Here is a 26,680-nt window from a genome sequence, read left to right on the forward strand (position 1 = left end):
GGCCAAGAATCCAGAAAGGGGCAGGGAGGTGGAGACCAGGCTGATGCCCATGTTCTGGAGAATGCTGGGGAAAGCAGTCGTGATTTCTCCAAATGTCCGCTTCTTACCGCCTTCTGCTCCTGGGACCCCACCATGTGTACCATGCAGCATCCAGAGCCACATTGCCTGGCCAACTCCCCTTTGGAGATTTCCCCAGCTTGGTCTTGTTTACTTTTGAATTCATCTATTGGGATTCTTATCTCAGTTACTTTTTCATTTCTGACTTCTTATTGGTTAACAACATTCTGGTTGAATAAAGCAGGTAAGAGCTGGAGCTGGAATGCTGGCTTGGCCGTGTTCAGGCTTGGTCTTTCTGGGCAAGTCTCTCAGCTTGTCTATGCCTCAGGCTCCCCTTCCGGAAAAGGAAAATAGTTAGTAGTTCTTGTCATCAAAGGTGCGGGAAGGGTTAACGTAAACCTCTGTGTGTGTGTGTGTGTGTGTGTGTGTTTGTAAAAAGCTCAGAGCAGTGCTTGTCACACAGCAAACACTGCTAAGTGTTGCCTGGTATTGTTATGGTTCTTGCTTAAGAATCGGTATTTTCAATATTGTTAATGAGATAGCTCATCTTCCAGGTTACTCTTTGAGGGTGTTGTTTGTGCTCAGGTCTGCAAAGAGGGCATCAGCTATGAGGGGCTTCTCCGGTGTGGTGGGGAATGCAGGTGGCCTCTAGGCAGTCCCATGGAGAGTGAAGAGGGTGAAGGCTCTGTCTCTTAGTGGGCTCCGAGCATGGCCATCACCCAGGAACTTGCTCCAGTCTCAGCCACAGGCAGGCAGGCCCTCGGCTTCAGATAGGCAGTGCCCATGTAGCCATGTGGCTCTGGCCTGGCCCCACTGCAGGCCACGTCCCCTCCATCACCTGGGGTACCCCCTTCTCCTTCTTTTAGAAAGACATCTCCGTTTCTTTTCATCTAAGGATGTTGCCTTATTTGGATGTAGCTATGTGTTTAGACCTTTTTTCCTACTATTTATATGTGTTTGTGGCAGAAAGGGGAGAGTTCACTGGGTGTCTGGTTCCTTTTCAAAATACTGGATCCAAATAATTAAGTACAAATTATTTTCTTTCAGTATTTCAGATATGCCCTGCACTGTTTCTAAATTGTTCTTGTTGATCTTTAGTAGCTCCTTCACTGGTCTATGGATTGAAACCTCGAGTCTGTGTAACTCCCAGGTTCTGGAAGAATAGTTTTACTGGGTACACAGTGTAGGTCAAGCATGGCTGTCTCTACTCCTGGAAGGCTTGGGCAGTGCTCGACCTCCAGGACTGGAGCCTAGGGTTGGCTGCTTCTTCCTGTGAGCAAGCCCAGCTGCCCAGCTCTCCCCACAGGTCTTCCCCACCCCAGCACTCACTGGTGACCACCTGAGCTGTAGTGTCTGACAACTCTGAGTGGGGTGACCCCGGAAGGCAGAGAAGCTCAGCTATGTGCATTATTGCAAAATAAATTTATTTGAAGATAAACTGTCTTATAAAAGGTCAGAGGCAATTTGAGATCCCAGTTTCAGCTAGTCTCATAAAAAGATTCAACTTCAAGTAGCACAATTTCGTGTCTGCTTTTAATCCTGAACGTTCTTGAATAACGAAACAGCCAACTGTTTACACAACACACTCAACATCTGACTCCAGCACCCGTGGCCCCACAGCTCAGGGACCACAGTGCCGCAGCCCTCAGGCTCAGGCGGTCCCAGATCGGGCCACTGTGGCCACCGGCTCTGACAGCACACACAGGTCCTGGCATCCCAGCCCTTCCCTCCCCGGCACCTTCCAAAAGCACGAGAATGTAAACCCAGACTAGCCTGCTGCTGAGGCAGGGGTCTTTCTCCAGTTCCCAGGAGAAAACCAGATGGACTCCTGCATGACGGTGTGCTGACAGGGTGGGGCGGGCCTTCCTGGTGATCCCTGGCAGGCTGGCCAGCTGAGGGGCCTGAGCGGGTGGCCTCACCAGGGCCTTACCTGGCTGCCTGGCAGCCCAGAGGGAGGAAGAGGGAGAAAGGAGGCTCATGGGTGTGGCGGCTCCTGCCTGCGCTGGCAGGAGCTACGTCCGGAGCTACGTGAGGATCCTGGCGATGGCCTGCAAGGAGGGGAAGTCGTCGTCCCGGGCGGCGTGCAGCGCCTGGTGGCTGTTGACATCACCGTGCGCGAGCACCTGCTGGCAGATGGGGCACACGCAGCAGTCCAGGCCCGCCTGCTGGGTGCTGGCCTGCCATGCACTCTTCTTGTTCTTCTTGGCCTTGGTGCTGGGAGGCCTCTCACGGCCTCGAAAGTCTGTGTGTGCAGACAGCAGCTCCTGTTGCTTGGCTGTGTCGGGCAGGAGCACCAACAGCTCGTTGAAGATCTTCTGGAAGTTCTCCCCCAGCAGGTCCCGGCAGCTCTTGTAATACTGGGCTGCGGAGATCACGCCCTGCCACCCAGAGCCAGACCCAGTCACACCCGGCCCAGGCCTGGGCCCCAGGTGGCCGGGCTGGCCCCCACACCCCCGCCTGCCTGACCTGTCTGAACTGTCCCGAGTGGCTCTTGAACTTGCTGAAGCAGGCCTCGTCGCTCTGCAGGAAGTCCTTGATGGACTGGATGAGCTGCAGGTTCCTTTCCCGGAAGTTCTCGGGGACCAGGTAGGCCTGTGGCACGGGTGTTGGCCTGGGTTTGGAATCGGGACATGGGGAGGAGGTGGAGGCTTCAGCCTTTGGAGTGGCCCAAGGTGAGGGCACTCTCCCCACAGGGGCATGAGGCCAGGTGGCCCACCCACACTTACGCTTTCGTGGTGGTCGTAGTGCTGGGGACACAGGCCGGGTGGGGGCTAGGCAGAAGGCCAGAGAAGCCGGGGGGTGGCTTGCTGACGGGGGGCACCAGACCCGGTGGAGGTGGAGGCGGAGCGCCCTTCAGGAGCACCACGGTGTTGAAGCCTGTGGAGGATGGGGGGGCACACAGGAAGATCTCAGGACGTGACCCTCGCTGGCCAGGCAGACAAGCCTTGGTCCCCCACTTCCCATAAGCTGCCCAGCTCACCAGGGTCAGGATCAGGCTTTGTCCACAACCGCACCTCCCCCGCAAAGCAGGCCCAGGGCCTGATGATGCCAAAAGCCGGCATGCATGCTGTGCTCCCTAGTGGCGAATGCTGGCCTAAGTTAACTCATTTGCCTTCATCTCAAGAGGGGGCTAGGAGTGCCCTGATTTACTGGGAGGAAAAGGATGCAGAGAAGTTATGTGGCAGACCAAAGTCACGCCGCTCACAGACATGGAGCCTGCATCCAGACTTGGCCGCCAGGTTTCCAAGGCAGCTGGAAACCACTGCACAGGCTCATCTCTCCCCACCTGCACCTGCACAACCTCCAGCTATGCTCCTCTTGGGCCCAGGGGCTCCAGCCTGACTCAAAAACCTGGCCCCTTCCCAATGCCCAAAAGCAGGCCTGAGCCAGGCACACATACCTGGGGGCGGGGGCATCCTGGGCGGGCAGGGGCCGCAGAGCGCTGGGAAGTCTTCCTGGGGCGTGGGGCAGGGGAGGGGCCCCAGGGGCCTCGGGAGCCCAGGGGGTTCCTTGGGGGCGCTCCGAGCTGGGACGAGCCCCTCTGTGTGTCCGTTGACGATGACAGCAGCTGACCCCTCAGCTCTGCCAGTGGGGGCCGCGGGGGCCTGCTCAGCCCCGGGGGGCCCATCTTTGTCAGGGGGCAGTGGCGGGGGAGATGAGGCACCCGACTTCTCAGAGCCCACCTTCTTCTTCTTGCCGACCTTGGTGAAGGTCTGGGTGGAGGCCACGGCCAGCAGGGAAGAGACAGCGACTGTCGTGGGCACACTCCGCAGCTCCTGGGTGGTGAGGCCGGAGCGGCCATCCTCCTCCTCCTCCTCCTCCGTGCGGGGCAGTCCGCTCTTTTTACCACCCTTACCCCCCTTCCCAGCCTTCCTAGAGGGCTGGCTTCCCCCGCTGGCAGACTGGGCCCCTGGGGCGGGATGCGCCACCTTCTTGCTGCCACTGCTGTTCCAGGCAGAGATGAGGCTGGTGGGGGCAGTGCTGGGCTTGGAGGCAGAGGACACCAGGGCAGGAAAGTCCTCCTCCTGGAAGGTGCTCCTGCCCCTGGCGGGGACAGAGTAGGCCAGCGCCAGCCCCATGGGGCCCAGGGCAGCTGCTGCGGAGCAGGGGGAAGAAGTGGAGGCACAGAGACTGGGGAAGTCTTCGTCCTTGAGCTTTGAAGTGGGGAGCGGGAGAGCACTGTGCCGAGAAGGGGAGAGGGGTCAGTGGCCTGCCAGGCCCTGGCCTGCCCGGCACCCACCCTCCACCCACCTTACATAGGAGCCCCGGTTCGTGCACACATGTACCTTGGGAATGTGGCTGCTGCAGCCAAGCCAGTTGCTGGCAAGGCCTCTTGGCTCACAGGACCATTTATTGAGGCTTCCTTGGAGCCTACAAGACACAAAAGAACCCTAGGTCAGGGCTGACCAACGCTGAAGGGCAGGATCAGACCCTGTCGGGTGACTGGAGAGCACACGGGTTCTCACTGGCCTTGTGGGTGGAGGCCCTGCCAGTCCGGGCACCGCCACGCTGGTCAGGAGCCCACCTCCCACCTCCTGCGCCAGAGTAGAGTTGCCTACAGGGAAGCCCGCTCACCTGGGCCTTCACCTTGAGTCCGGGGCGGGCGCCGGGGGCCCCGGGGCTCCTCAGGACCCCGCGCACCTGCCTCCTCCTTCCTGGGCCTGCTGCCCTCCTCCTGGTCCTCATTCCTGCGTGTGTCCTGCTGCTGCTGCTGCTGCTGCTGCGCGGCCACCGAAGCCCGGATGGCAGCTGCCACTTCTCGGTCCTCTTCTTCCCTGGGATGGGGATGACTTCAGGCTGGGCAAGGCCCAGGACTACAGTGACGTGCAGGACGAGGGGCTGGGGAGGGGCCTTGCCCTGGGAAGCCTGGACACCAGGAGGCTGCCCACCAGGAGCCAGCGGAAGGGGTGCCAGCCCAGCCTCCCTGGCCAGGAGAGGGCACTGTGGAGGGAGCTGGACCATCCGCCTGCCAGCCTCAAGCTTCGGCTCCCTGGGCAACACCCGGCCCTTTTCTCTGGAGTAGCATTTGGGGTCCACAGATGCCTCGATCCAGCCCGGCCATCGGGGGCAGCCCAGCCTGAGTGCGTGCCTGCCATGCTGGGGCTTCACGGCACAACTGCACTGAACCCCCAGTGACCCAGGACCCCCCTCACCACCCCAATCTGCAGGGTCCTGGTGTCTCTGGCTAAAACTAGGGGAAAGTGAAGGAAACCTCACTGAGGACACCGAGTAGACCTTGTTGCCATGCCCAGGACACCAGAGGCCAGAAAGCCAAAGTCCCCTGACAGCGGTGCCTATCCCCAGCCCAGCTGTTGGCTGCTGCCACTGCCGCAGGGGTGGTGCCAGGGGAACTAAGTCCTGGCGGCACGCAAATCCTCCCACCTCTTGTACCTCCAGCTTCCTCGGCGGCTCTGCTGGGCTCCGCGACCGCTGGCCCGGCCCGTGCGGCCCTGGCGGTTGTACCTGTCCAACTCCTCGTAGTCCTCGCCACCAACGACCCCTGCAGCCAGCACACAGCCCGTCACAGGCCCAGGCCAGACCAAGGCCGGTGCTCCGGCTTAGACAGCAGAGGCCTCCCCACCCACCATAGTGCCTGAACCTGGGGGATGGGCACAGACACCTCTCAGGGTTCACAGTGGTCCTGGGCCTCTAGCCTAGGCACCAGGTCAGAGCAAGAACTAGGCTGGGAGAGGGGCCTGGGCCTGCTGGCCCCACAGTCCCAGGAGGGACCTACACACAGTGGGCACTCAGTAATCCTCCTGACCTGGGGAAGAGTCCCGGGGACCCCAGAACAGCAGATCTGAGACCCTTCAGGAGCCAGTGAAGAGCTCCCTGTCCCAACGTGCTCAGGTGCTTGGGGCTCCTCAATGGGCCGGGGGGACACAGGCTCAACAGGCTTGTCCCTTGTCCCCACTCACACGTGAGGGGTCGGATCAGGACCTGGGTCTGAGGCCTCCAGAGCAGGGCTCTGCGATGTGAGCCCTGCCTTGGGGGCCCCGCTCACCCTCGTTCCGGCGCGAGTGCCGCGGCGTGTAGCTGAACTGCAGGTCGATCTGGCGGTTCTGGCGGGCCTCGGCGCGGCTCCGGCTGTGGCAGGCCGTCCTGTGGGCCTTGAGGTCGATCTCCGTGCGGAATGCGTGGGTGAACTGCTCGGTGCTGCAGCGACCCTCCTCGCACAGAAAGTGCTTTTCTCGGAAGTGCTCACGCAGATATGCGTAGTCGCTGCCGGGAACCGGGTGTCAGCAGGGGCCCTCGCCCAGCCCGCTTGGGCGTCCCAAGGTTGCCGTGTGCCCACTCCCACCTGTAGTAGTCCTGGGCCCCATCTGAGTCGCAGAAGTGGCAGAAGTAGTGGTCGCGACGCAGATGCTTGAGCAGCTCGTCGTTATCCAGGTAGCGCTCGTCACAGAACTTGCAGAGCGGGTGCCCACGGTGCGACGTGTCGTCGGGGTCCCCCTGCATGCGGTGCCGAGCCAGGTCCTTGCGCGAGTACCACTTGCGCTCGTATGTGAAGATCTGCAGGGAATGGGGGGCTGGGAATGGGGTGGGGGCTCCCAGGCCTCCCGCCCCTTCTCACGGCCCGACAATGCAGGGGACCCTGTGGCATCAGTTCTGCCCCAGAGCCCCAGACACCAGCAGCCTGGCAGGCTCTGTGAGGCAGGAGAGCTGGGGATGCTGGGGAACCCTGGGGATCTGGCCTGTCCAGGGCCAGAGGCAGCAAAAAGCCGCTCACAGCTGTCTGGCCGAGCACCCTGTGCCAGCCTCTACTGGGCCTGGCCTCTACCCACCTCCACCAGGTGCTCCCTGAATGCCCGATCCCCAGGCAGGTGCCGTGGGGTAGGGTTCACCTTGAGGTGTTTGAGGCACAGCTTGCAGCAGAATAGCTCATGTTGCTTCCGCATATGCTGCTCCAGGTCCCCAAAGAGGCCGAAAGGCGGCAGCTCAGGACACCGTGGGCACTCGTGCTGCAGCAGCTGCCTAGGGAGACATCGAGAGCCACCAGTCCCCCCCGAGGGCACTCAGCATCACTGTCCAGAGGGGCACTAGAACCTCCCCGCGGCCCCTCACCCAACGCCCCTACAGATGCACTGGAAGCAGGAGCCAGGAGGATGGACGCTACTGCGCCCCCGTGCATTTCAGCACTCTGACCACTGAGCCAGGTGGTGCTGGGCCCAGGGCCTGAGCTGAACAAGGCCACAGGGTGGGGCTGGGTCCACGATCCAGGAGACTGACCCCTGCATCAGATGGACATGATGACTGAGCTCACACAGGGGCCTGCCCCCTCACCTGGAAGATGAGGACCACCCCCAAGACAACTGTACCCCTTTATGAGGTTTTTCCGCCATAGGCTAAGAGCTTGATTTGCAGGAGCTCCCGACCACCTCAAAGAGCCCCAGAAAGCAGGGCTGTGTGCCTTCCCTGAATTCACCCCTTGTCGCCCACTGCCCCCTCTTTACCACCACCCCAGAAGGGGGACTGTGAGCATCCCCCGTTACAGTAGAGAAAACCAATGATAGAAACCAGCCACCTGGCCCTGACATCTGCATCACACCAGTGCCCCCTTGCCGCTGAGGGATGTGAGGAGCAGAGGAGGTGACGAAGATGCGTCCGTCCCCGCCACAAAGCATCCCACAGACCCTCAGCAACCCAGGCTGAGAATTCCCCTCTCACCTGTACAAGGCAAACACTTTTCCATCAGCAAAGTAGATGTCATACTTCTTCTCATGCTGAAGCTGATGGATAGGGATTGTGGCAAAGGTAGGAAGCTTCTTCCCAAAGACCACCTGAAACCGAAAGCAAAAGAGACTGGTGAGCCGGACCATGGACGCGTCAGGCTGAGGAGAAAGGGAGGCACTCAGGGCCCCTCCTGGGAGGCTTGAGGCAGGTCCCAGCAGGAAGCACCCTCTGCCAGCCTGGGCCAGCCCGGGCCCCTCTCCCCACCCACAGCCCGCCCACCTAGGGTTGCCAGGACAGAGACGCAGCGGCTGGCCTCGCCACCAGGGGGCAGCCGGCTCCACACTCATCCACAGACAAACTGGCACCTGCCAGAGAGACAGAGGCCGCCCCAGGGGCAGAGACAGGGATTAGACAGCCAGGCAAACCGGGGCTTAATCACATGGGTATTGGGCACAGGATGACTTTCACCAGGAGAAAGGAGAGACACAGTCCAAGGAGCAGCTAAGGAAACAGTGAATGCTACCAGGCCAGATTGCATGTGTCAAGGCCTGGCTACCCTCCATGCACCCATGATGCTTCCATGATGGCAAAGGGGGAGAAGGGTTCCCCCACAGGACTCGGACATGGCCCCCGCCCGTTCTTGGCCAGCTTCCTGCCTGTTAACTGGGCTGTCTGGGGGTGCCAAACAGAGGAGCTAGTGTGCTGGATGTGGACACCTCTGCAGCCTGGCCACTTCTCAGGGGTCTCCAGCTCTCTCAGGTAAAGCCTGCTGGGCCTGGCCCGGCAGCCTGCTCTGCCTCTCCACAGACCCTGGCACTGGACGATGACCAGACCCCTGTCCCAATGCCCCCAGCCTGGCCCCCAGGGCCCCCACACAGGCTCAGGCCTACCCTCTGAGTCAACAAGGGCACTGCTCCCTCCAGGGCAGGGAGCCCCTTTCTCTCTGCCCTCTCCGCCTTGCATCAAGACCACACTGGCCCATCTCCTCCTCTCCGTGCCCCTTTCCGATCCACCACTGTCCCCCAGCCTGGAGCTGGCCACTTGCCTCAGCTCAGAGTCCTTACCAGCACACCTGGGGGGACAGCCTTTCCTTGGCAAAGGCCACATCAAGATCACCCCTGTTAGGTTTAGGCCCAGTCAGGGAGGATGTCTGGGTCCAGGGTGGCCATGAACTTGGGAAAGCATAGGACTGGCTGGGGAGAGTGGGTGGTTACACCATCCCCAACAGCAGGGTGGTTAAAACTGGTTCCCTGGGGGCTCTGGGGAAGGAGATGGGGAGCTCAGCCTCTACTTATGAGGACATGCTTGGGGGTGTGGAGAGCAGGCTAACAACCAAGCCTGCCCCCCACCCGCCCCCACAGGAGCCCAAGGGAAGCATCATGGTCCAGCCACAGCCATTCTGGAGGGTCAGAGCAGGGTGGGGGGGATGGGCAGCGCCCCAACAGGTCTTTCTTCCCCTTGTCACCATGTCTGGCAAAGCTGGGCAGGATGAACGTGGCTGCCCACCCCTGCCCCCGCCACACGCTGAGCGCACCTCATCCCAGCTGCACCCTGTGACCCATCTTCACAGGGAGGTCTTGGCTCTGCCTCCAAAGGGTCACCCTCCTGCCTCCAAAGGGTCACCCTCCACACCCTCTGCCCCGGTTTTCTCCGCAGGTCCCGAAGGGACATGGGGAAGGTCCCCGAGCCTTCCAATGGCCTTTCTCATGGGATCTGCCCTTCTAGCGCAAGCCCACATCCAGCCCTGCCTTCCAACCACTCCCAAGGGTGCCTTTCCAGCACAGACCCCAGTTCCTGCCTGGGGATAGGCGCCTGCAGGCACAGGGCCATGAACCACTCAGGATGCTGCTGGAGGAGCACAGAGCACGAGGAACTAACCACTGGGACTCGATGCCCATATCCCCAGCCTCGAGGGGAGCCCCAAAACTGCCAACAAGCATCCAAGCTCGACAGACTCAGCAGAGGAACAACTTCCCTCCCAGAGAAACCTGTGCCGGGAGGGGCCCCGCCCCCCAGCCCCCACCTACCCCATCACCCTGGCACCCTCCTTTCAGAGGTCTGCTCTGATCCACCACAGGTGGTGTCTCTCCTTGGGCTGTGAGCACCCTTGCCGTGGACTGAGTGACAGTCAGCTTGGGTGGGGTGTTCCTCCCGAGCAGTCTGGTAGGGCAGCCCAGGCTGGGCACACCTGAGCCACGCCAGAAGGGGGACACTGGGTTGGCTCAGGAAGAGATTGGAACCACAGAAGAGGCTTGGGAAAGGAAAGTGTTCGTTTGAGAATGAGAGTGAGCAGGTTTGGAGCTGGGGGGTGGGATGGGGAAATGCTAACTGCCCCTTACAGACAGGCTGGGACCAGGACTGGGCCCCCCAGGCCTGCACCAGACAATGGGATGGCAGTGCAGCCTGGAATGGCCAGTGTCCCTGCCCTTGGCAGAGGGGGAGGCGAGACACAAAACTGCATGGATGGAGGAGGAAGAGGGTGTGGTGGCCTGGCCAGGGATGGGCAGGAACCCACTAGGGATCCAACCAGTGTGGCCCAAGACCCACCCGCCCTGGTGATCACCCTGATGGGAGGGGATCATGGGTCCAAGGACAGAGGTACAGGCCAGGCCTAGATACTTGAGGAGGGACCGTCCTGGGCAGCCCCTGGGTGGGCCAGGTAGTAAATGACTAACGGGGCAAGGGTGCCTCTGGGTGGACCCCAAGATGATCAGGTCCTGAGGAGAGGCAGATGGGGGCGAAAGTCCCCTCGGACTCCCCCACCACAGGGGTTTCTGCCTGGGGCCTTGCTGCTCCCCACTCCCAGCGTGCAGCAAGCACTCACAGAGAATGAGTGCGTGAGAGGACGGGGATGGGTGTCAGCAATGACCAGTGTGAGAGCGGCTGGATGGGGAGAGTACAGGGACCCAAAGAGCCAGATGTGGACAAGCAGGTCCTCTCAGAGGAGGCAGGCCAGGACCAGGTTGGTGGAGAGGGGGCAGGGACAACAGAAGTACATAACCTGAGTCAGCAGGTCCTGCCTCCTGACCTGCCTTCAGCTTCCCCTCCCAATTCCTACCTATGAAACGGGGCAGTGGGGCTGTACCAGGTGGCCCCTCCTAGCTCAGACACATCCCACTTTGTACAGCAGCCCCATCAAGCCTCTTCGACATCACCGGGGATCAGAGCAAGGTGGAAAGTAAGACAACAATTGTCTTTTAGAAGCAAGTGGCCTGTGGGAAAGATACGACCAGGGAAGACAGGAACCCAGGACTTGACAACAGTCTCAGCCAGCGTGCCCCGAAGGCCAGTGCTGCTGCTGCCCATCAGCTGGGAGCCTGCCTCGGCCTCCACCCTGAGCAAGTGCCGGGCAATCTAACTGATCTGGCTCCTCACCCAGGCCGGCACAGGGAGGCACCAGTTCAAGATGTAGGAATTAACCAGCAAACGGAGCTGGCCTGTCCCAAAAAGCATTTTGGCACACTTTTCTCCCAATGTTTTACGAAGACCTTGTCCCATAAAAGAGACAGAGGAGAGGCAGGGTTCAGAGGTTAGGGGCTGCTGTGGGATTTCCGAGCAGGCATGGGACACAGGACGTATTCAGAGGACAGTGCAGGACTCAGCAAGGGAACAGAAGGGATACGGGAGCGTTCAGAGTTCAAGAGTGAGAGGGAAACAGGATGAATAGAGAGGAGCATCATCTTCCTAAACTTCCCAGAACACCCTCCTGCTGCCTAGCAACTAGGAGCAGGCCTGAGAGGAAGGCCAGGCTCGGCCAGGGCACCTGATGCCAAACCACACCCCAGCTGGAGCCAGCTGAAAGCTCATGTCCACACACCCTTGCCATAGAGTCCTTGGAGGATGTGGGACCCACAAGGTATGAGAGAGGCCAGATGCTAGCTACAGCACCCATATATAGGTGTCTGCTTACTTCCTCAGTGAGACCTGCAGTGCCCAGGGCCGGGGCCTCCGCTGCGCGTGCCTGCCTGCCTGCCTGCCTGCCTGGAAGGAAACTACAGGTGTGCTGGGAAACCTGGCCATTCAAGAGTTACATCATGTTATGCAAGACTGGAAGGCAAGGCAGGCTCTGGTGAAGTTGGGAGGCGCCTTCTGACTAAGTCACAGACCCAAGGTTTCCCCAACTGCTTCTGCACCCCAGATCCCTCCCAGGTCCGGGTGCATCTCTGTCCACCCCATTATAGACTGACAGCATCTCCAAGTGTCTTTTTCGGAGAGGGCACAGAGTGGGTGCCCACAGAGTGCTCATGTGATTACAGCATTTTCTTGGCTCCTTTAACATAAAAGTCTACTTTAAAAAAAGAAAGTGAAGAAAGGATGTCGTTTCTGCATCACTTCTAGGAAAAAGAGAGTCAGATTCCCCGGCAGATGTCACCAGCCCAAGCTTTCCATGAACAAACCAGGGAAACTTCACAACTTTGGAAGCAAACATATCTCAAAGCACAGCAAACCAAGGGAGCTCCAGCTAGGTGCTCCCAGCCAGCAGCTGGCATTGCGGGGAAGGTGGGAGAAAGCTCCGTGGTGCCCTCTGACCTCACTAGGGCTTCTAAGTCTGGACAATCAGAAACTCCCTCTCCTCCATTCTGGAGCTGAGCCGCCCCCCCCCCCACAACCCGCCACCAGGTGGAACGGGCAAGGAGGAAGAAAACTTCGTAACACTTTTATCCCCACCCACTAAGCACCCTGAGGAGACCTCAGTAGTTCTGCCTTCCCCTCTGGTGGTGATGGTGAGTACAACCATCACTTAATAGATGGAAATGCCATTCTCAGGAGTTTGCTCAGCGTCACCCAGAAAGGCCCAGAAACACAGCTAGGCTGGAAAAGCCCAGATTGACCCTCTGCTTCCAGGACAGACAGGAAGGTGCCCACTTTCCCTGTTGCCTCCACCGGAATGGAGACCCCTGATGAATAGTCTCCCAAAGACGAGCAGGTCTAGGAGCTCCTGGTCTGATCATGCCCTTCCTGTGGCCCGGCAGGAATTCCCGGGGCTCAGGAGGAAAGCCCCCAGACTCTGTCCCCACAAGGACCGCTGCCTCTTCAAATCAGCTCGGCCACCTCCTGCCTCCCGCCCCCACACGCCCCACAGTCGGCCCCACGATGGGGACCCCGCCCCGGGTGGCCCCGCCAGGCCTCTCTTTTGGAAGCCGGCGCCACTAGGCCTGCAGCCGGACACCAGGAAGGCAAAGTCCCCTTCCGGCCGCCGGGTGCCCAGCCGCCCCGCCCGGCCACGCCCCTGCTCCCGCCCAGTTGCCCCGACACGCGGCCCTGCCGGGGCAGCTCACCTGGCGCAGCTCCTCGCGGCACACGGCGCAGTAACGCTGCTCGCACAGCACCCGCATCTTGGTGGAGCAGCGGTAGCACACCGGGTGGTCGCAGCGGCCCAGCGCCGTGGCCTCCAGGTCCCCGCAGCACAGCACGCAGCTCCCGCCGCCCCGCTCAGGTGCCGCCACCGCCGCCTCCAGGGCCGCGCGCCTTCCCTCCGGGCCCGCCGTCGCCGCCATGGTCCGCGATCCGGCCCCCTCCCGGCCGGCGCGGCTGGGCGCGGGACCGACTGGCTCCCAGCAGGCCCGCCCCTTCCTGGGCGACGTCACCGCCCCGCCCAGCAACGGCTCCACCTGGCGGAAGTGAGCTCACGACTTCCGCCTCAGCGAGGCGCCGGCTAGAGCGTCGCCACCGGCACCGGGCGCTCTAGGCAGAGCGGGCGGGTTGGAGGTCAGCCGCAGGTTCGGCGCCGGGCTGCGGGCGTCGGGCCCCCACTCTCCTCCGACCCTCGTCTTGGGCCAGCTCTCTCCTCCCAGAGCAAAATGTTTAATGCTCCAAATATTGATGGGTCATACTTATACTAAAGTGTTATTCGTTTTTCATCTGAAATTCAAATTTAACTAGAAGTCCTGTATTTTTATTTGCTAAATATTGCAACCCTATTAGGAGCCCAAAATCTCTTTCCAACCCAGATCTTTTGTATTTGGGACACACACGGGCGTGGTCATCGGGCACACACACGCGCTTGCGCACACACAAACACAATCCCTATCAGAAAAGACAACACGTGGTAACATCAGTCTCTGAACTAGGAGCAGTCTCCCCCAGTCCCGATAGTAAGGCGGGTAGAGAACCTGTCCTCTTCATGGCTGGGCCCACCCAGCTGAGCCCGGAGGCTTGACGCAGAGAAACATCAGGGCAGGTTTGCTGATTGGACGGTTGTGAATCCTGGGACTTTGGGTCTCTGCAGCTGTTGGGGGGCCTCCTCACTACCCTTGGGGGCCAGGCACACTCAGGACCTCCCTTCTGCTATCACAGGAGGCTAGTCCGGATCTGAACCCTTCTAGAAAAGAGGCGGTGTGTTGTGGGCGGATGAGCTTGGACTTTAGAATCAGAAATGGGCTGGAGGACTTCCCTGGCTGACCAGTGGTTAAGACTATGCCCTTGGGCTTCCCTGGTGGCTCAGTGGTTGAGAATCTGCCTGCCAATGCAGGGGACATGGGTTCGAGCCCTGGTCCGGGAAGATCCCACATGCTGCGGAGCAACTAAGTCCGTGCGCCACAACTACTGAGCCTGTGCTCTAGAGCCTGCGAGCCACAACTACTGAGCCCACGAGCCACAACTACTGAAGCCCGTGCGCCTAGAGCCCGTGCTCTGCAACAAGAGAAGCCACCGCAATGAGAAGCCCGCGCACCGCAACAAAGAGTAGCCCCCGCTCGCCACAGCTAGAGAAAGCCCGTGCGCAGCAACGAAGACCCAACGCAGCCAAAAATAAATTAATGAAATAAATAAATTAAGAAAAAAAGACTATGCCCTTCCACTGCAGGGGACACGGGTTTGATCCCTGGTCAGGGGATTAAAATCCTGCATGCTGTGCAGCCAAAAGAAATAAGAATTTTTTTAAAAGGGGGGCTGGAAACCCCAGTTCGACTACTTATTTGCTGGTGACCTTGGTCAGCTCACTGAGCCTTTAGCTTCCTCCATTTGCAAAACAGGGATCATCACACCAATTAAACCTGGTGGATTGGCCACATGCAGGTGTCATCTCACCCTCACAAAACCCCACTGAAAGGACAGTAAAGGGATGAAAGACTATCCTTCCATGAGCACAAAGAAGAGGAGAGGAGCAAGCAGTAAGATGTAAGCAAATTGTGGAAAGACAGAAAGAGGGTGGAGGGTGACTCATTTTACAAAGCATCCTTAAGACCTTTGGGGGAACCCCGGTGAGAAGTTTCACTGAAGGTGGGACTGAAAACAGGAGTGCATGGAAGTCCATGCATTGTCTGGGGGCCTGGGCCCAATCCACCTCCAACTCACCCTCAGCAGGAGACTGGAGGATTTTCCACTAAGGAAACTCACCAGCTCAGAAAAAAGATATTCATACCCCATAAGGGAATGAAAAGCTGTCCTCAGACAGAAAGCTTGCTGTAGCTGAGAAGTATGTGAACATCAGCCTGGCCCAAGCTCTTACCTCGCTGACCTGTGGATTTCTGTGTCTTTCAAGCCCTGCCTGGAGTGGATCATAGAAGCAATAAGAGGAGCATCCTTGTTCTCCTGGTTGCTGTCTGAGCATATTTACTACTTACCAACTTGCAAAATGGCAGCCCCACATCTGTCCACTCTATGTACTCTGCTTGTCCTAGACCCTTCCTGTGCCGATGAGAGGATCACAGAGATGGAAAACTTCCACTCTGCGTTACAAAACTCAATAACCTTTGAGGATGTGGCCATGGACTTCACCCAGGAGGAGTGGGCATTGCTGAATTCATCTCAGAGACAACTGTACAGAGATGTGATGCTGGAGAACTATAGAAACTTGGCTTCACTGAGACATCAACTCAGCAAACCTCCTCTCATCACCCAGATGGAGCAGGAAGATGAAATGGAGACAGTAGAGAGAAGAATTCACCAAGATACCTGTTCAGATGAGCTGATTCTCCTTAAAGCCAAACAACCACAGCAAAAACAAGGTATTTTGGAAAAATATACACTCAATGGCAAGAAGGAACAAACTCTTGGAGGCAATCCCATTCAATGCAGTGAAATTGTTGAAGCCTTGAGTGTGAAATCTAGCATTACTCAGAATAAAATTTACCCTAGCAAGAAACTCCATCGATACCTTGACTCTGCAGAAGTCCTTAGAGATTCTTCACATCTTAAGCCACCTGAGGGAATTCTTCCTCGGGAAAAATCTTATGAATGTAAAAAAGATGAAAATGCCTTCCTCAAGAGTTCTAACTTAGCTGGGCATAAGAGACAACATACAGAAGAGACATCCTATGAATGCAGTGACTGGGGGAAAGTCTTAAATTCAATCTCACACCTTAAGAAGGATGAAAAAACTCACATTAGAGAGAAACCTTTTGAGTGTAATCAGTGTGGTAAAGTATTACAGAGCCATTCATCCATTAAGTTGCACATGAGAACCTACACTGGAGAAAAACCATTTAAGTGTGATCAGTGTGGGAAAGCCTATAGCTCAAGCTCTTACCTTACACATCACAAGAGAATTCATACCGGAGAGAAGCCCTATGAATGCCATGACTGTGGAAAAACCTTCCAAGATAGTTCACTTCTCAGACAACATTCAGGGACTCATTCAAGAGAAAAAGCCTACAAATGTAATCAATGCAGCAAAACCTTCAGTAGAAGCTCTAGGCTTACCATACCCAGATAACATATACTGGAGAGAAACCCTATACCTGCAATGATTGTGGGAAAACCTTCAGTATCCTCCCATATTTTAAAAGACATAAGGGAATCCACAATGGAGAGAAATCCATTGAATGTAGCCATTGTGGTAAAGCTCTAAGTAGTAAGTCATCTATTAAGATACACCTGCGGATACATACTAGAGAGAAACCTTACAAGTGTGATCAATGTGGAAAAGCTTTTAGGCTGAGCTCCAACCTTGTCACACACAAGAAAATTCATACTGGAGAGAAACCCTGTAAGTGCAATGACTGTGGGAAAGCCTTCAGGGATTGTTCATGCCTTAAAGAACATGCGAGAATTCACACTGGAGAAAAAACCTTTACATGTAATCAATGTGGAAAAGCCTTCAGAGTGAAATCTTTCCTCATTTTACACAAGAAAATTCACATGAAAATGAAACATGAATGTAAGGAATGTGGGAAAACATTCCTTGGTCTCTTATCTCATAGGAGGCCTATGAAAATCCATACCAGGGACAAGAAACCTTTTAAGTGCAGTGAGTGTGGACAAGCTTTTAGCAGGCATGTGTCCCTTAAAATACACATGAGAACTCACGTGGGAGAGGAACCCTATGAGTGTAATCAATGTGGAAAATCCTTTAGTGTAAAGTGTAATCTCATTGCACACAAAAGAATACATACTGGAGAAAACCAGTATAAATGCAATGTCTGCGGGCAAGGTTTCAGTAAATCCTTACCCCTTTGGTGTCATGAGAGAACTCATGCTCAGTAAACTCCCTTTTAATGATATCCATGTAAAGTAGCTTTCAGTGAACTCTCAATCTTTAAGACATACAACCAAATGCTAAGTGAAAAGAACTGGTTGTGAAGAATGTGAGAAAGCCTCTAAGTAATGCATATATGGAAGAAACCTAAGTTATACAATGACTGTGAGAAATCCTTTATTCATTCATTATCCCTTAGAAGATACGTGATAACGCTGAAGGGAAAATGTTTTAATATCTTCAAGACTTGTTACTTGAGAAAAATAAACACCTAATGTTTTAAGTCAAAAAAAGAAAAGCTGTCCTGCTGTCCAGCTGCCCTACAGTGAAGCCCACACTCAGCAAGCCACGCCCCCCAAAAAAGGAGCAGCCAACCAGTGTTGTAGGGTCTCACTCACACTGTGGACAGGCAACCAACGATCTCCAGACTCATGAGGAAAGCCTGTGGTGTGTGATACAGGGATGAAAACAAGCAGACCCAGAGATCAGAAGGAAATTTTAGACAGATCATAAACATATATATATATATATATATATATATACATATATATATATATGTGTATATATATATATATATATATATATATATATATGCTATTCACAAGAAAGATATTCCTTCCATGAAATGAGACTAAGATGCCTTGAACAACCATAACAACCACAAAACAGAGAACAAGAAAGAGCCCTTAGAAATTAAAAATTAAAAACATAACAACATGGGCTTCTCTGGTGGCGCAGTGGTTGAGAGTCTGCCTGCCAGTGCAGGGGACACGGGTTCGACCCCTGGTCTGGGAGGATCCCATATGCCGCGGAGCAACTAAACCCGTGCGCCACAACTACTGAGCCTGCGCGTCTGGAGCCTGTGCTCCCCAACGAGAGGCCGTGACAGTGAGAGGCCTGTGCACCGCGATGAAGAGTGGCCCCCGCTTGCCGCAGCTAGGGAAAGCCCTCGCACAGAAACGAAGACCCAACACAGCCAAAAATAAATAAATTAAAAAAAACAAAACAAAACATAACAACAGGGACTTCCCCGGCGGTCCAGTGGTTAAGACACTGCACTCCCAATGCAGGGGGCATGGGTTCGATCCCTGGTCGGGGAACTAAGACCTCACATGCCACATGGCACGGCCAACAAAACAAAACTAACAACAACTAAAAGTTCAAGAGCAAAGTGGGAAGATAAAGTTGAGGAAGTCTCTCAGCAAGCAGAACAAGACAACTAGATAGAAAACAGAGAAAATAAGAAGATAGAAGTCTGAATCCAGACAGTGTAGTATCTAACTAATAGGAATTTCAGAGAGAACAGAGAAAATGGAGAGGCGCAAATTATCAAAGAGCCAATAAGGCAAGATATGCCAGAGCTGAAGGACATGAGTCTCCACATTGAAAGGGCCCAAGCAAGTAAAAAAGACCCTCAGTGAGGGACATCATCATGGAATACCAGAGTACTACAGATAAAGCAAAGGACCTGAGAGCTTCAGGAGGGAGGGGGTAAGGAGGGAGAAAAACCTGTATGATGGATTGAGAATCAGACTTACAATCCTGGGACACTGGAAGCTAGAAATTCTCTCCAATTTCTGAAGAAATATGATTTCCATCCACAAATTATACACCTAGAAAAACTTTCCATCAACGCATAAAGCCATCAACATAAAAAGGACAAAGTATTTAGCTCCCATGTCCCCATTCAAATGATGCCTGTGCAGAGGCTTAGAGAGTGGATGTCCAGATTGGAGCAGGAGGCCAAGGGCTCCCAGAGGGAGATTTCCAGAGTAAATAAGGAACTGATGGTGGGTGATCTCCTTGTGTGCTTGAGAATCAGGAAAATTTATTTCAAGGAGCTTGGAGCTCCTTTGAGCATTTGGGGGGAAATAACAAACTAAGAATATAGAAAAACAAGGAAAGAAAAATAATAAGACAGCTATCAACAAGAAAAAAATGTAATTATAGTACACTACTTGGCTCAGCAAAGAGTAATATTTACATGGTCAGAATAATATAAATGCTGACTAGTGTCAACCAAAAATTATGATAAAATCATATTGGGAGGATGGAGAGATGAGAAATGAGGTGACTGGGGTGGGAGAGAGCCAAAGCTTCATCTAAATTAGGAGAAAGTCATGGGACTTCCCTGGTGGCGCAGTGGTTAAGAATCTGCCTGCCAATGCAGGGGACACAGGTTCGAGCCCTGGTCCGGGAAGATCCCACATGCTGCGGAGCAACTAAGCCCCTGTGCCACAACTACTGAGGCTGTGCTCTAGAGCCTGTGAGCCACAACTACTGAGCCCACGCACCTAGAGCCCATGCTCCACAACCAAGAGAAGCCACCGCAATGAGAAGCCCGCACACCACAATGAAGAGTAGCCCCTGCTCGCTGCAACTAGAGAAAGCCTGCACGCAGCAATGAAGACCCAACATAGCCAAAAATAAATAAATAAATTTAATAAATGAGGAGGAAGCCATTTGATGCCTAAAAAAAAGGTAAATTTAAAAACAGCAGTTTGTAATCTCAGTTAGTGGTTCTCAATTGGAAGTGATTTTGGCCTCAAGAAGACGTGGAAACGTCTGGAGACATTTTTGGTTGTCACAGTGGGGTGGAATTGTTACTGACATCTACTGATGCATTAGTTTCCTATTGTTGCTGTAAAAAATTACCACAAACACAGTGGCTTAAAACAACCCAAATTCATTATATTACAGTTCTGGAATTCAGGAATTCAAAATGGGTCTCATTGGGATAAAATCAAGGTGCAAGTGGGCTGCATTCCTCCTGGAGGCTCTAGAGGAGAATCCATTTCCTTGACTTTTCCACCTTCTAGGGGGAGCCTGCATCCCATGGCTTGTGGCCCTTCCTCCTTCTGCAAAGCACATCACTTCACCCTCTGTTTCCATTGTCACCATTCCTTCTCTGACTCTTCCTCCCTCCTCCACGCTAAAGAACCCTTGAGATTACATTGGGCTCACCTGGATAATTCAGGATGCTTTGCTTATATTAAATTCAGTGGATTAGCATCCTCAATTTTATCTGCAACTTTAATTCCCCTTTACCATGTTAAGTAAATATTCACAGGTTCCAGGGATTAGAGCATAGATATCTTTGGGGAGGGGCTATTTTGCTGCCTGCACAAATGAGTAAAGGCCAGGGATGCGGCTCAACATCCTACCGTGCCCAGGACAGCCTCACAAATGCCAACCATGCTGAGGTTGAGAAAATTCTTATCCAAGGTGATAGATGAGTTATTCTGGGGCTTCTGGCTAGGCGGTGGGGTAAAGGAGCCCCCTAGCGAGCTGAAATCTTTTCTACCTTGATCTGGGCTGTGGGCACACAAGTGTAGGCATATGTAACACATGCAATTGTTAAGATGTGCACACTTTACTCAAAGTATCTTATACCTCCTTAAAAAGACCACCAATTTTTAGAGTAGCAGTTAAGTTTATGATTTCAAAATATGGAGGCAAATACTAGGAAAAATAGCTGAAAGAGTTGGAAGTAGTTGCCCCTGGAGGGCAGGATGGGGATGTGAAAGGGTGGAATAGAGACAGCTTTATTTTGTCCCTTACACTAGCATTTGGCTTATAATGTATATGACCTTGGTATTATAAAACATAATAATTTTTAAAATGACAAAATGGAGAGATTTCCTCATTTACTGTGTCATTAGGATGGGGCTCCTGTTGGCAGCCAGGCTCTGTGCCTGGGATGGGGGCCGTGAGTACGAGGCAGACGTGGTCCCAGTCTCCGGAGAGCTTAGTCCAGTGTCAGGGGAGGTGGTGTGCAAACAGTCAGAAGCCATGATCAGTCAGCTTCTAGAAGGGGCTGTGTGTGGATGAAAGGAGTGGTGAGCCCCAGAAAGACAAGGCAGCTCTCATGGACCATTAGGGCCACTACCTCCTCTGGCAATAGACTTTTGGCTCCAGAGTCCTGGGTGGGGGAGAGCTGGCAGAGACATTTGTCCCTGGACCCCTGGGGTCAGGGCTGGGTAGGGCACAGAGCCCCTCTTCCTGAGCACCCCAAACTAGGAGCCACCAGGGACCATCAAGTTGTTCTGTGCTTTTCTCCCTTACCCAGCCCTGGGCTCCCTCCCTGCCTGCCTTCCGTACACCTCCAGCTGACAGGCAGCCGCCCTGCTCTGTCCCAATGTGGCCTTCATCCTTCACCTGCACCCTGACATTTTCACTCCCTCTGGTTCGAAGTCATAAACAAGCAGGAGGGATTGCCGGTATTTAAACTTCAGACACCGAACGTATCATTGTGCAGAGCATTTTTTTCTTTGCTCAACATTGCGTTTTCAGATTTATCATGCTGCTAATTGTAGTTCTCTTAAATTTTCCAACTGCGCAGAAACGTTCATTACAGCATAGGCCATGATTGATCAGATTTCATATCGATGACGTTCTCCCTGCAGAAGCTCCCTGTCTGCCCGGGCTGCAGTCCCCTGCATCCCCTTATTAGGGAGGGGGCGGCAGCGCCAGGGGACCCTGGCAGCCCACTTGTGCCACACTGCCCGCCCACCAAGCACTCCAGGCAGCTCTCAAGGTGGAGGGGCCCCAGGAGAGTGAGGCAGAGGTGGGAGGGGGCAGCTTTCCACTCGGCCCACTGGTCCCTGCGGTCCTCCAGGCCCCTCCAGGTGCACAGGTGGCTTCCTCTGTACCCCCTCCCTGCCTGGTCCCAGCGCTGTCACCCCTCCATCAAAGGGATTTCTCTGACAGTTTAGGGGACTAGGCAGCTGCTAGAATAGCAACAGCAATTAGATGGTAGCCATGCCATTTATAGAGCGCCTACTGTGTGCCAGGCACAGTGTCAAGATGTCAAGACCCAGCCTGGATTTTTTTTTTTAAATATTTATTTATTTAGGCTGCGCCAGGTCTTAGTTTCGCATGCGGACTTATTAGTTGTGGCATGCATGTGGGATCTAGTTCCCCGATCAGGGATTGAACCTAGGCCTCCTGTATTGGGAGCGTGGAGTCTTACGCACTGGACCACCAGGGAAGTCCCCCAGCCTGGATTTCTTTTCCTTTTTTTAAAAAATTTATTTTATTATATTTTTATTTTCGGCTGCGTTGGGTCTTTGTTGCTGAGCGCAGGCTTTCTCTAGTTGGCGAGTGGGGGGTTGTGGTGCGGGGGCTTCTTATTGCGGTGGTTTCTCTTGTTGCAGAGCACGGGCTCTAGGTGCCCAGGCTTCAGAAGTTGTGGCTCACAGGCTCTAGAGCGCAGGCCCAGTAGTTGTGGGGCACGGGCTCAGTTGCTCTGCGGCATGTGGGATTTTCCCGGACCAGAGATCGAACCCGTGTCCCCTGCATTGGCAGGTGGATTCTTAATCACTGCACCACTAGGGAAGTCCCAGCCTGGATTTTTAATACTCACAGCAAGCTGACCAGGATTATCCCCAGTTTACAAATGAGGAAACTGAGGCAGAAGAGGTTGAGGCACTTACCCCTCCCCCCACACCCACCACCATCAAGCCTGGGTCACTGGGCTCCAGGACACATTTCTCAGCAGCTCTGCAGGGTCTTTGTGGGGAGAGCTGCTGCTGCTGCTTCTAGACCTCCCCAGGGGATCACCAGAATCTCTCTGCCCCTCATGCCTCAGAAGCAGGCACCGTCCTCGGCACCCCTCAGCCTCTCTGTTCCTCTTCCAACATGCAGGTCTGAGAGGAAGGATGGACTCAGACTGTGTTCCCCCATGCCCCCAGGATCACCCCTCCTTTTTGCTGAAGAGACAGGCGGAGGGGGATGGGAGGTTTCCATTGAGCACTGCAGCTGGGGTCCCCAAACTGGAACTCTCAGGCTGGGGTCTAGGTTGGGCCCCACTCCCCCTAGTGCTTACCCAACAGGTGACCTGGAACAAGTTAATTTTCCCCATGCCTTAGTGTCTTCATTGGTAGATGGAATCAATAATTGTCCCACCATGTGGCATTGTTTGGAGATCAAAATAAGATATTTCAGGATCCCTGGTGTCTGTGATCTAGAAGGTGCCCCGTGAGTGGTGTGGTTGCTGAGGGTTGGGGTGAGGTGTGATTATTTTGGGGGCTGCATCCTCCCTGGTTTAGGACTCAGGCAAGAATGGGTCAGGCCCTGCCCTCTGGAAGGGGGCTATTAAGCCCAGGCAGGCACAGAGGGATACTCTGGGAGACTATTCAGAGAAGGGTTATTTAAGCAAGATCCTGAAGGATGAGTAGGAGTTTGCCAGATTGAAAAGGATGGGATGCCCCAGGCACAGAAGCACAGAGGTGGGCAAACTCATGGGTTGTTGGGTATGGCAAATGAATTGAGACTGCCCTGGCCAGAGAAAGTGGTTTTGGGGGGGATCATAACCAAAGAGGAGGCTGGAAGACTGCAGAGCTTATCCTTCCCAGGCAGTATGAGGGGCTGACTCTTTATTCTGGGAGCCTAACCTAACCACTGTCTCAGAGAGGGTTTGATGCAGCCAAACTTGCAGTTGCAAGCATCCATCCAGCTGCAGCTGGGAAGTGGGTTGTTGGGGAGAAGCTAGGGGTTAAGGAGGAGAGGAATGGGTCTGGAAACAGATTTGATAGCTGTGTTAGGTGAGGACAGGGAACAGCCCTCCAGGGGGGACATACACAGAGCGGTCTTGAGCGGTGCAGAGGGTCCCCACCAATCAGCTCTCCTGCTTTACCCCAGTAGGGCTCTGCCGGCCTCCCTGTCTTTGTTCTGCTTGTGCCCCCAGCTGCAAGAGCTCTGACTCAGGGAACATCCTGTCCCCCCATCCCTATGCCTGGAAGTTCCTCTCTTTGGGGGGAAGAGGCAGAGGGGGCTAAGAGAGGGGAGCAGGGGAGCCCCCAGCAGAGCGTCAAGATGAATTCTACCTAGAGGCCCACTCAGCGAGGGTGCTTCAGTAACACACGTCCCCGCCCCGCAGCCTGGGCTCCTCCTCTCACTTCATCCCTCCCCCTACCCTTGGGGAGCCCCTCAGGTATCGCGGGGGCGAGCAGGGGCGGGGCCACCGAGCAGTTATAGCTGGACCCACCCGCACCAACTCCTAGCTTGTAGCCTCCCGTACTCCAGCCTCCCGACACGGCGCGCCCAGACCCGACTGAGCCAGTTTCTGGTCCGCCCTCCGGGCGGCGGTCAACGTGAGCACCCTGGCGCGGGGCACGGGGGTGCGGAGCCCCGGGCGGGGGCCCACTGCGAGCCGCTGGCTGATCGCATTGCTGTTGCTGCTGCTGCTGCTGCCGCTGCCCGCCGCCGCGTGGTACAAGCACGTGGCGAGTCCCCGCTACCACACGGTGGGCCGCGCCGCGGGTCTGCTAATGGGGCTGCGCCGCTCGCCCTACGTGTGGCGCCGCGCACCGCGCCCGGCTGCCGGGCCCCTTGCCTGGGACGGCTTCGGCCTGGGCGTCTCCCCCCAGGGGCCATCTGCCAGAAGCACCGTCTCTGGGGGGCCCGCCGCCCGCGATGCTGTGTTGCTTCCCTCCGGAGTTCAGAAACTGTGGGAGGTGCGACGCAGAAGCTCCCGCGCAGGGCTCCCGGTGAGTGCGCCTCGCAGCCCGCGCGCCCCGAAGTCCGCACCCCAACCGGAGCTGCGGCTGGGATCCTACTCCTGGACCTCTGAAGAGCAGGCCAGGTACGCGGGGAGAGGTAGGGGAACGGGGACAGCAGCGGACGAGGGTGTCTCGGGAGATCTGAGACCGGAGCGCACGTCTGCCTGCCCACAGGGCACCCTACAACCTTTCCATCCCCGACTCCCAGTAGAGGAAGGCTTTCCTGGGGCAGTCCCTACTCTTCCAGCCTGGGGAGTCGGGGTAGCGGTAGTGGAAGTCGCACAACCCTCTTCCCACAGTCCTCTCTGTTCTTTCCAGAGCCTTCGGAGTGTCTCCTGCTCAGTCATGGTCTGCGCAGGGAACCGCCTTCGCCAGCCCCCGCCTCTCCCCAGAGCCGTCCTGATCGCAGCCCCTGCCCGCGCCCCCACGCCTGACGCAGGCGGAGTGTCTTCTGACTGCAGGCCGGTCGTCTGGTCAATAAAACCTGCCTAGTTGCCGCGCCCCAGTGTTTGACCCTTTTCTTCTGCGATGTGTACTTTGTCATCTAGCTTCGGGGCGCAAACAGCCGCGCCCACGCCCTGGCAAATGTCAGGAGCCCTCCAGCTGGCCCGGTCAAGCTCCCCCCAACAGCCGAGATGTGTATGTCCTTGCGGGGCAGAATGGGGGACGGAGGCAGACTCTGCTGGGGGCTGGGTCCCCTTCTCCCTTCTCTGCCAGTGCTGCCCCTCCTGTTAGGGGGTGAGGTCATCAGACCAGGTCCCAGGGTCCCCCAGGAGGGGAGGGGTATCCCATGGTGGGGGGAGGGCAGTCAGACCCTGGGTCCTGCTGCCACGTACCAAGGTGTGCAGGAGGAGGAGAGCAGTAGCTCACACCCTCCGCGCTGAGCTGGAGCCCCCACTCCAGCCTCCTAGGAGGCCCATAGGAGGTCCCCTCACTATGCCCGCTGGCCAGCATGGGGAGAATGTCCTCCCCAAGGGGGTGGGACCTTAAGACCTGGAAGCCCATCCAGCCTTTCCCCCATCTCCCAGCATTCATTTCAAACCCGGATCTCCTTGGAACCCCTCCCTCCCCTCAGCCAAGGGCTTCCAGAGACAAAGTGGGAAACCCCTGGCCCCCTTCTTCATCGCCATGGCCATGATCTCTCCTTAGGGAGGAAGGGTCCCTCCACCTGAGACCCCCTTGCTTCCTCAGGGACCCCTCCACCTCTTATCCCCTTCTGCATTTCCAGTTATTGTCTCCAGTCCCCCCATATAAATGTGCTCTGCCATCTTGAATAGCAAGGACCTCCCTCCACCTGGGTCCCCTTCCAGTGCCCCCCTCACTCCACCCTTCTGCTCCCCCTGCAACCCTCTTCAGTGTGGTCTCAGACTCCCACAACTGTCCTGGACCTCAAAGTGCCTGGTCACTGTGCCCTGATGCTGTCTGCCCTTGTAGTCCTCCCTTGGCCATGTGGCAAGGCTGCCCTTGGGGCACCCAGCAAGGACAGGGGAGTGGTGGCCTCATGTCTGTCTAGCTCTTGGCTTTGGGGTGCCCACACGGAGCCAGCTCCCACACTACCCTCCTTGTCCTCTGGAAGTACCCTCTGGAGGCCTCTTCCCACTGGCCATTTCCTCTCATCTCCTGGGTGCACCTTTCTTCCACATGGTCTGCTAATATGGGTACTCTGTTTTACTCCACCCTTCCAATTCTTACGGACTCCAGAATTTATTTATTCTGATTCCACTCAGTATTTTTTTCCTCTAGGATCTGCTCTGGGGGAAGTCACAGACCACTCACGTCAACCTACTCTCCCCCAACTCCCCAGTGCTCTTGCCCCTGCTCCTCACTGAACTTGGCCTTTCAAAACATGGGTGTCCTGACCTTGTCACCCCCAGTGCACAACACCGCAAGGGCTCCCACCACCCATGCAATGAAATCCATGCTCTGAGGCTGGGCCCTGTTCCACAGTCTCATTCCTCCCTCCCCTTCCCCACACAGCCTGCAGGAACTCTAGGCAGATTCCAGAACAGCCCTGTGGTTCACCCTGCCT

The 26,680-nt window shown here is 55.8% G+C and overlaps 2 protein-coding genes across 8 annotated transcripts; one reads left to right on the top strand and one right to left on the bottom strand.

The window, feature by feature from the left end:
• Positions 1–1,460: 1,460 nt before the first annotated feature.
• ZNF598 (zinc finger protein 598, E3 ubiquitin ligase) lies at positions 1,461–13,526 on the bottom strand. Of its 7 annotated transcripts, none has more exons than XM_082360397.1 (12): positions 13,011–13,513; positions 7,726–7,838; positions 6,843–7,032; positions 6,359–6,570; positions 6,062–6,279; positions 5,440–5,557; positions 4,633–4,832; positions 4,344–4,428; positions 3,458–4,236; positions 2,784–2,934; positions 2,524–2,668; positions 1,461–2,435 (listed from the first exon to the last, which is right to left on the bottom strand). In XM_082360397.1, exons 1-12 carry the CDS (start codon positions 13,227–13,229, stop codon positions 2,082–2,084), a joined length of 2,784 nt encoding a protein of 927 aa, XP_082216523.1. In that variant the 5' UTR covers positions 13,230–13,513; the 3' UTR covers positions 1,461–2,081. The 7 variants fall into 7 exon arrangements, with proteins under 7 accessions (XP_082216523.1, XP_082216525.1, XP_082216524.1 ...); XM_082360399.1 differs by having other exon boundaries at positions 5,449–5,557; positions 6,903–7,032; positions 13,011–13,508; XM_082360398.1 differs by having other exon boundaries at positions 6,903–7,032; positions 13,011–13,505.
• NPW (neuropeptide W) lies at positions 13,228–25,175 on the top strand (the record flags this gene model as incomplete). The annotated part of the gene is made up of 3 exons (XM_082359709.1): positions 13,228–13,352; positions 24,213–24,734; positions 24,970–25,175. The coding sequence occupies 3 exons, from the start codon at positions 13,228–13,230 to the stop codon at positions 25,052–25,054; spliced, it is 732 nt and encodes a 243-aa protein (XP_082215835.1). The 3' UTR covers positions 25,055–25,175.
• Between the last annotated feature and the right edge of the window lie 1,505 nt (positions 25,176–26,680).

Source organism: Balaenoptera borealis (genome assembly GCF_965194805.1).
Source record: "Balaenoptera borealis genome assembly, chromosome: 16".
Lineage (NCBI taxonomy): Eukaryota > Metazoa > Chordata > Mammalia > Artiodactyla > Balaenopteridae > Balaenoptera > Balaenoptera borealis.

What these genes read in the sequence shown, in the direction of transcription:
- ZNF598 (XM_082360394.1), bottom strand. Translation starts at nt 13,229, where the DNA reads ATGGCGGCGACGGCGGGCCCGGAGGGAAGGCGCGCGGCCCTGGAGGCG. An exon ending in TCAGGGAGCACCTGGTGGAG is followed by an intron (nt 6,571 to 6,842) that starts GTGGGTAGAGGC and finishes CATTCCCTGCAG; the next exon opens with ATCTTCACATACGAGCGCAA. An exon ending in GCAGCAGCCACATTCCCAAG is followed by an intron (nt 4,237 to 4,343) that starts GTACATGTGTGC and finishes TTCTCGGCACAG; the next exon opens with TGCTCTCCCGCTCCCCACTT.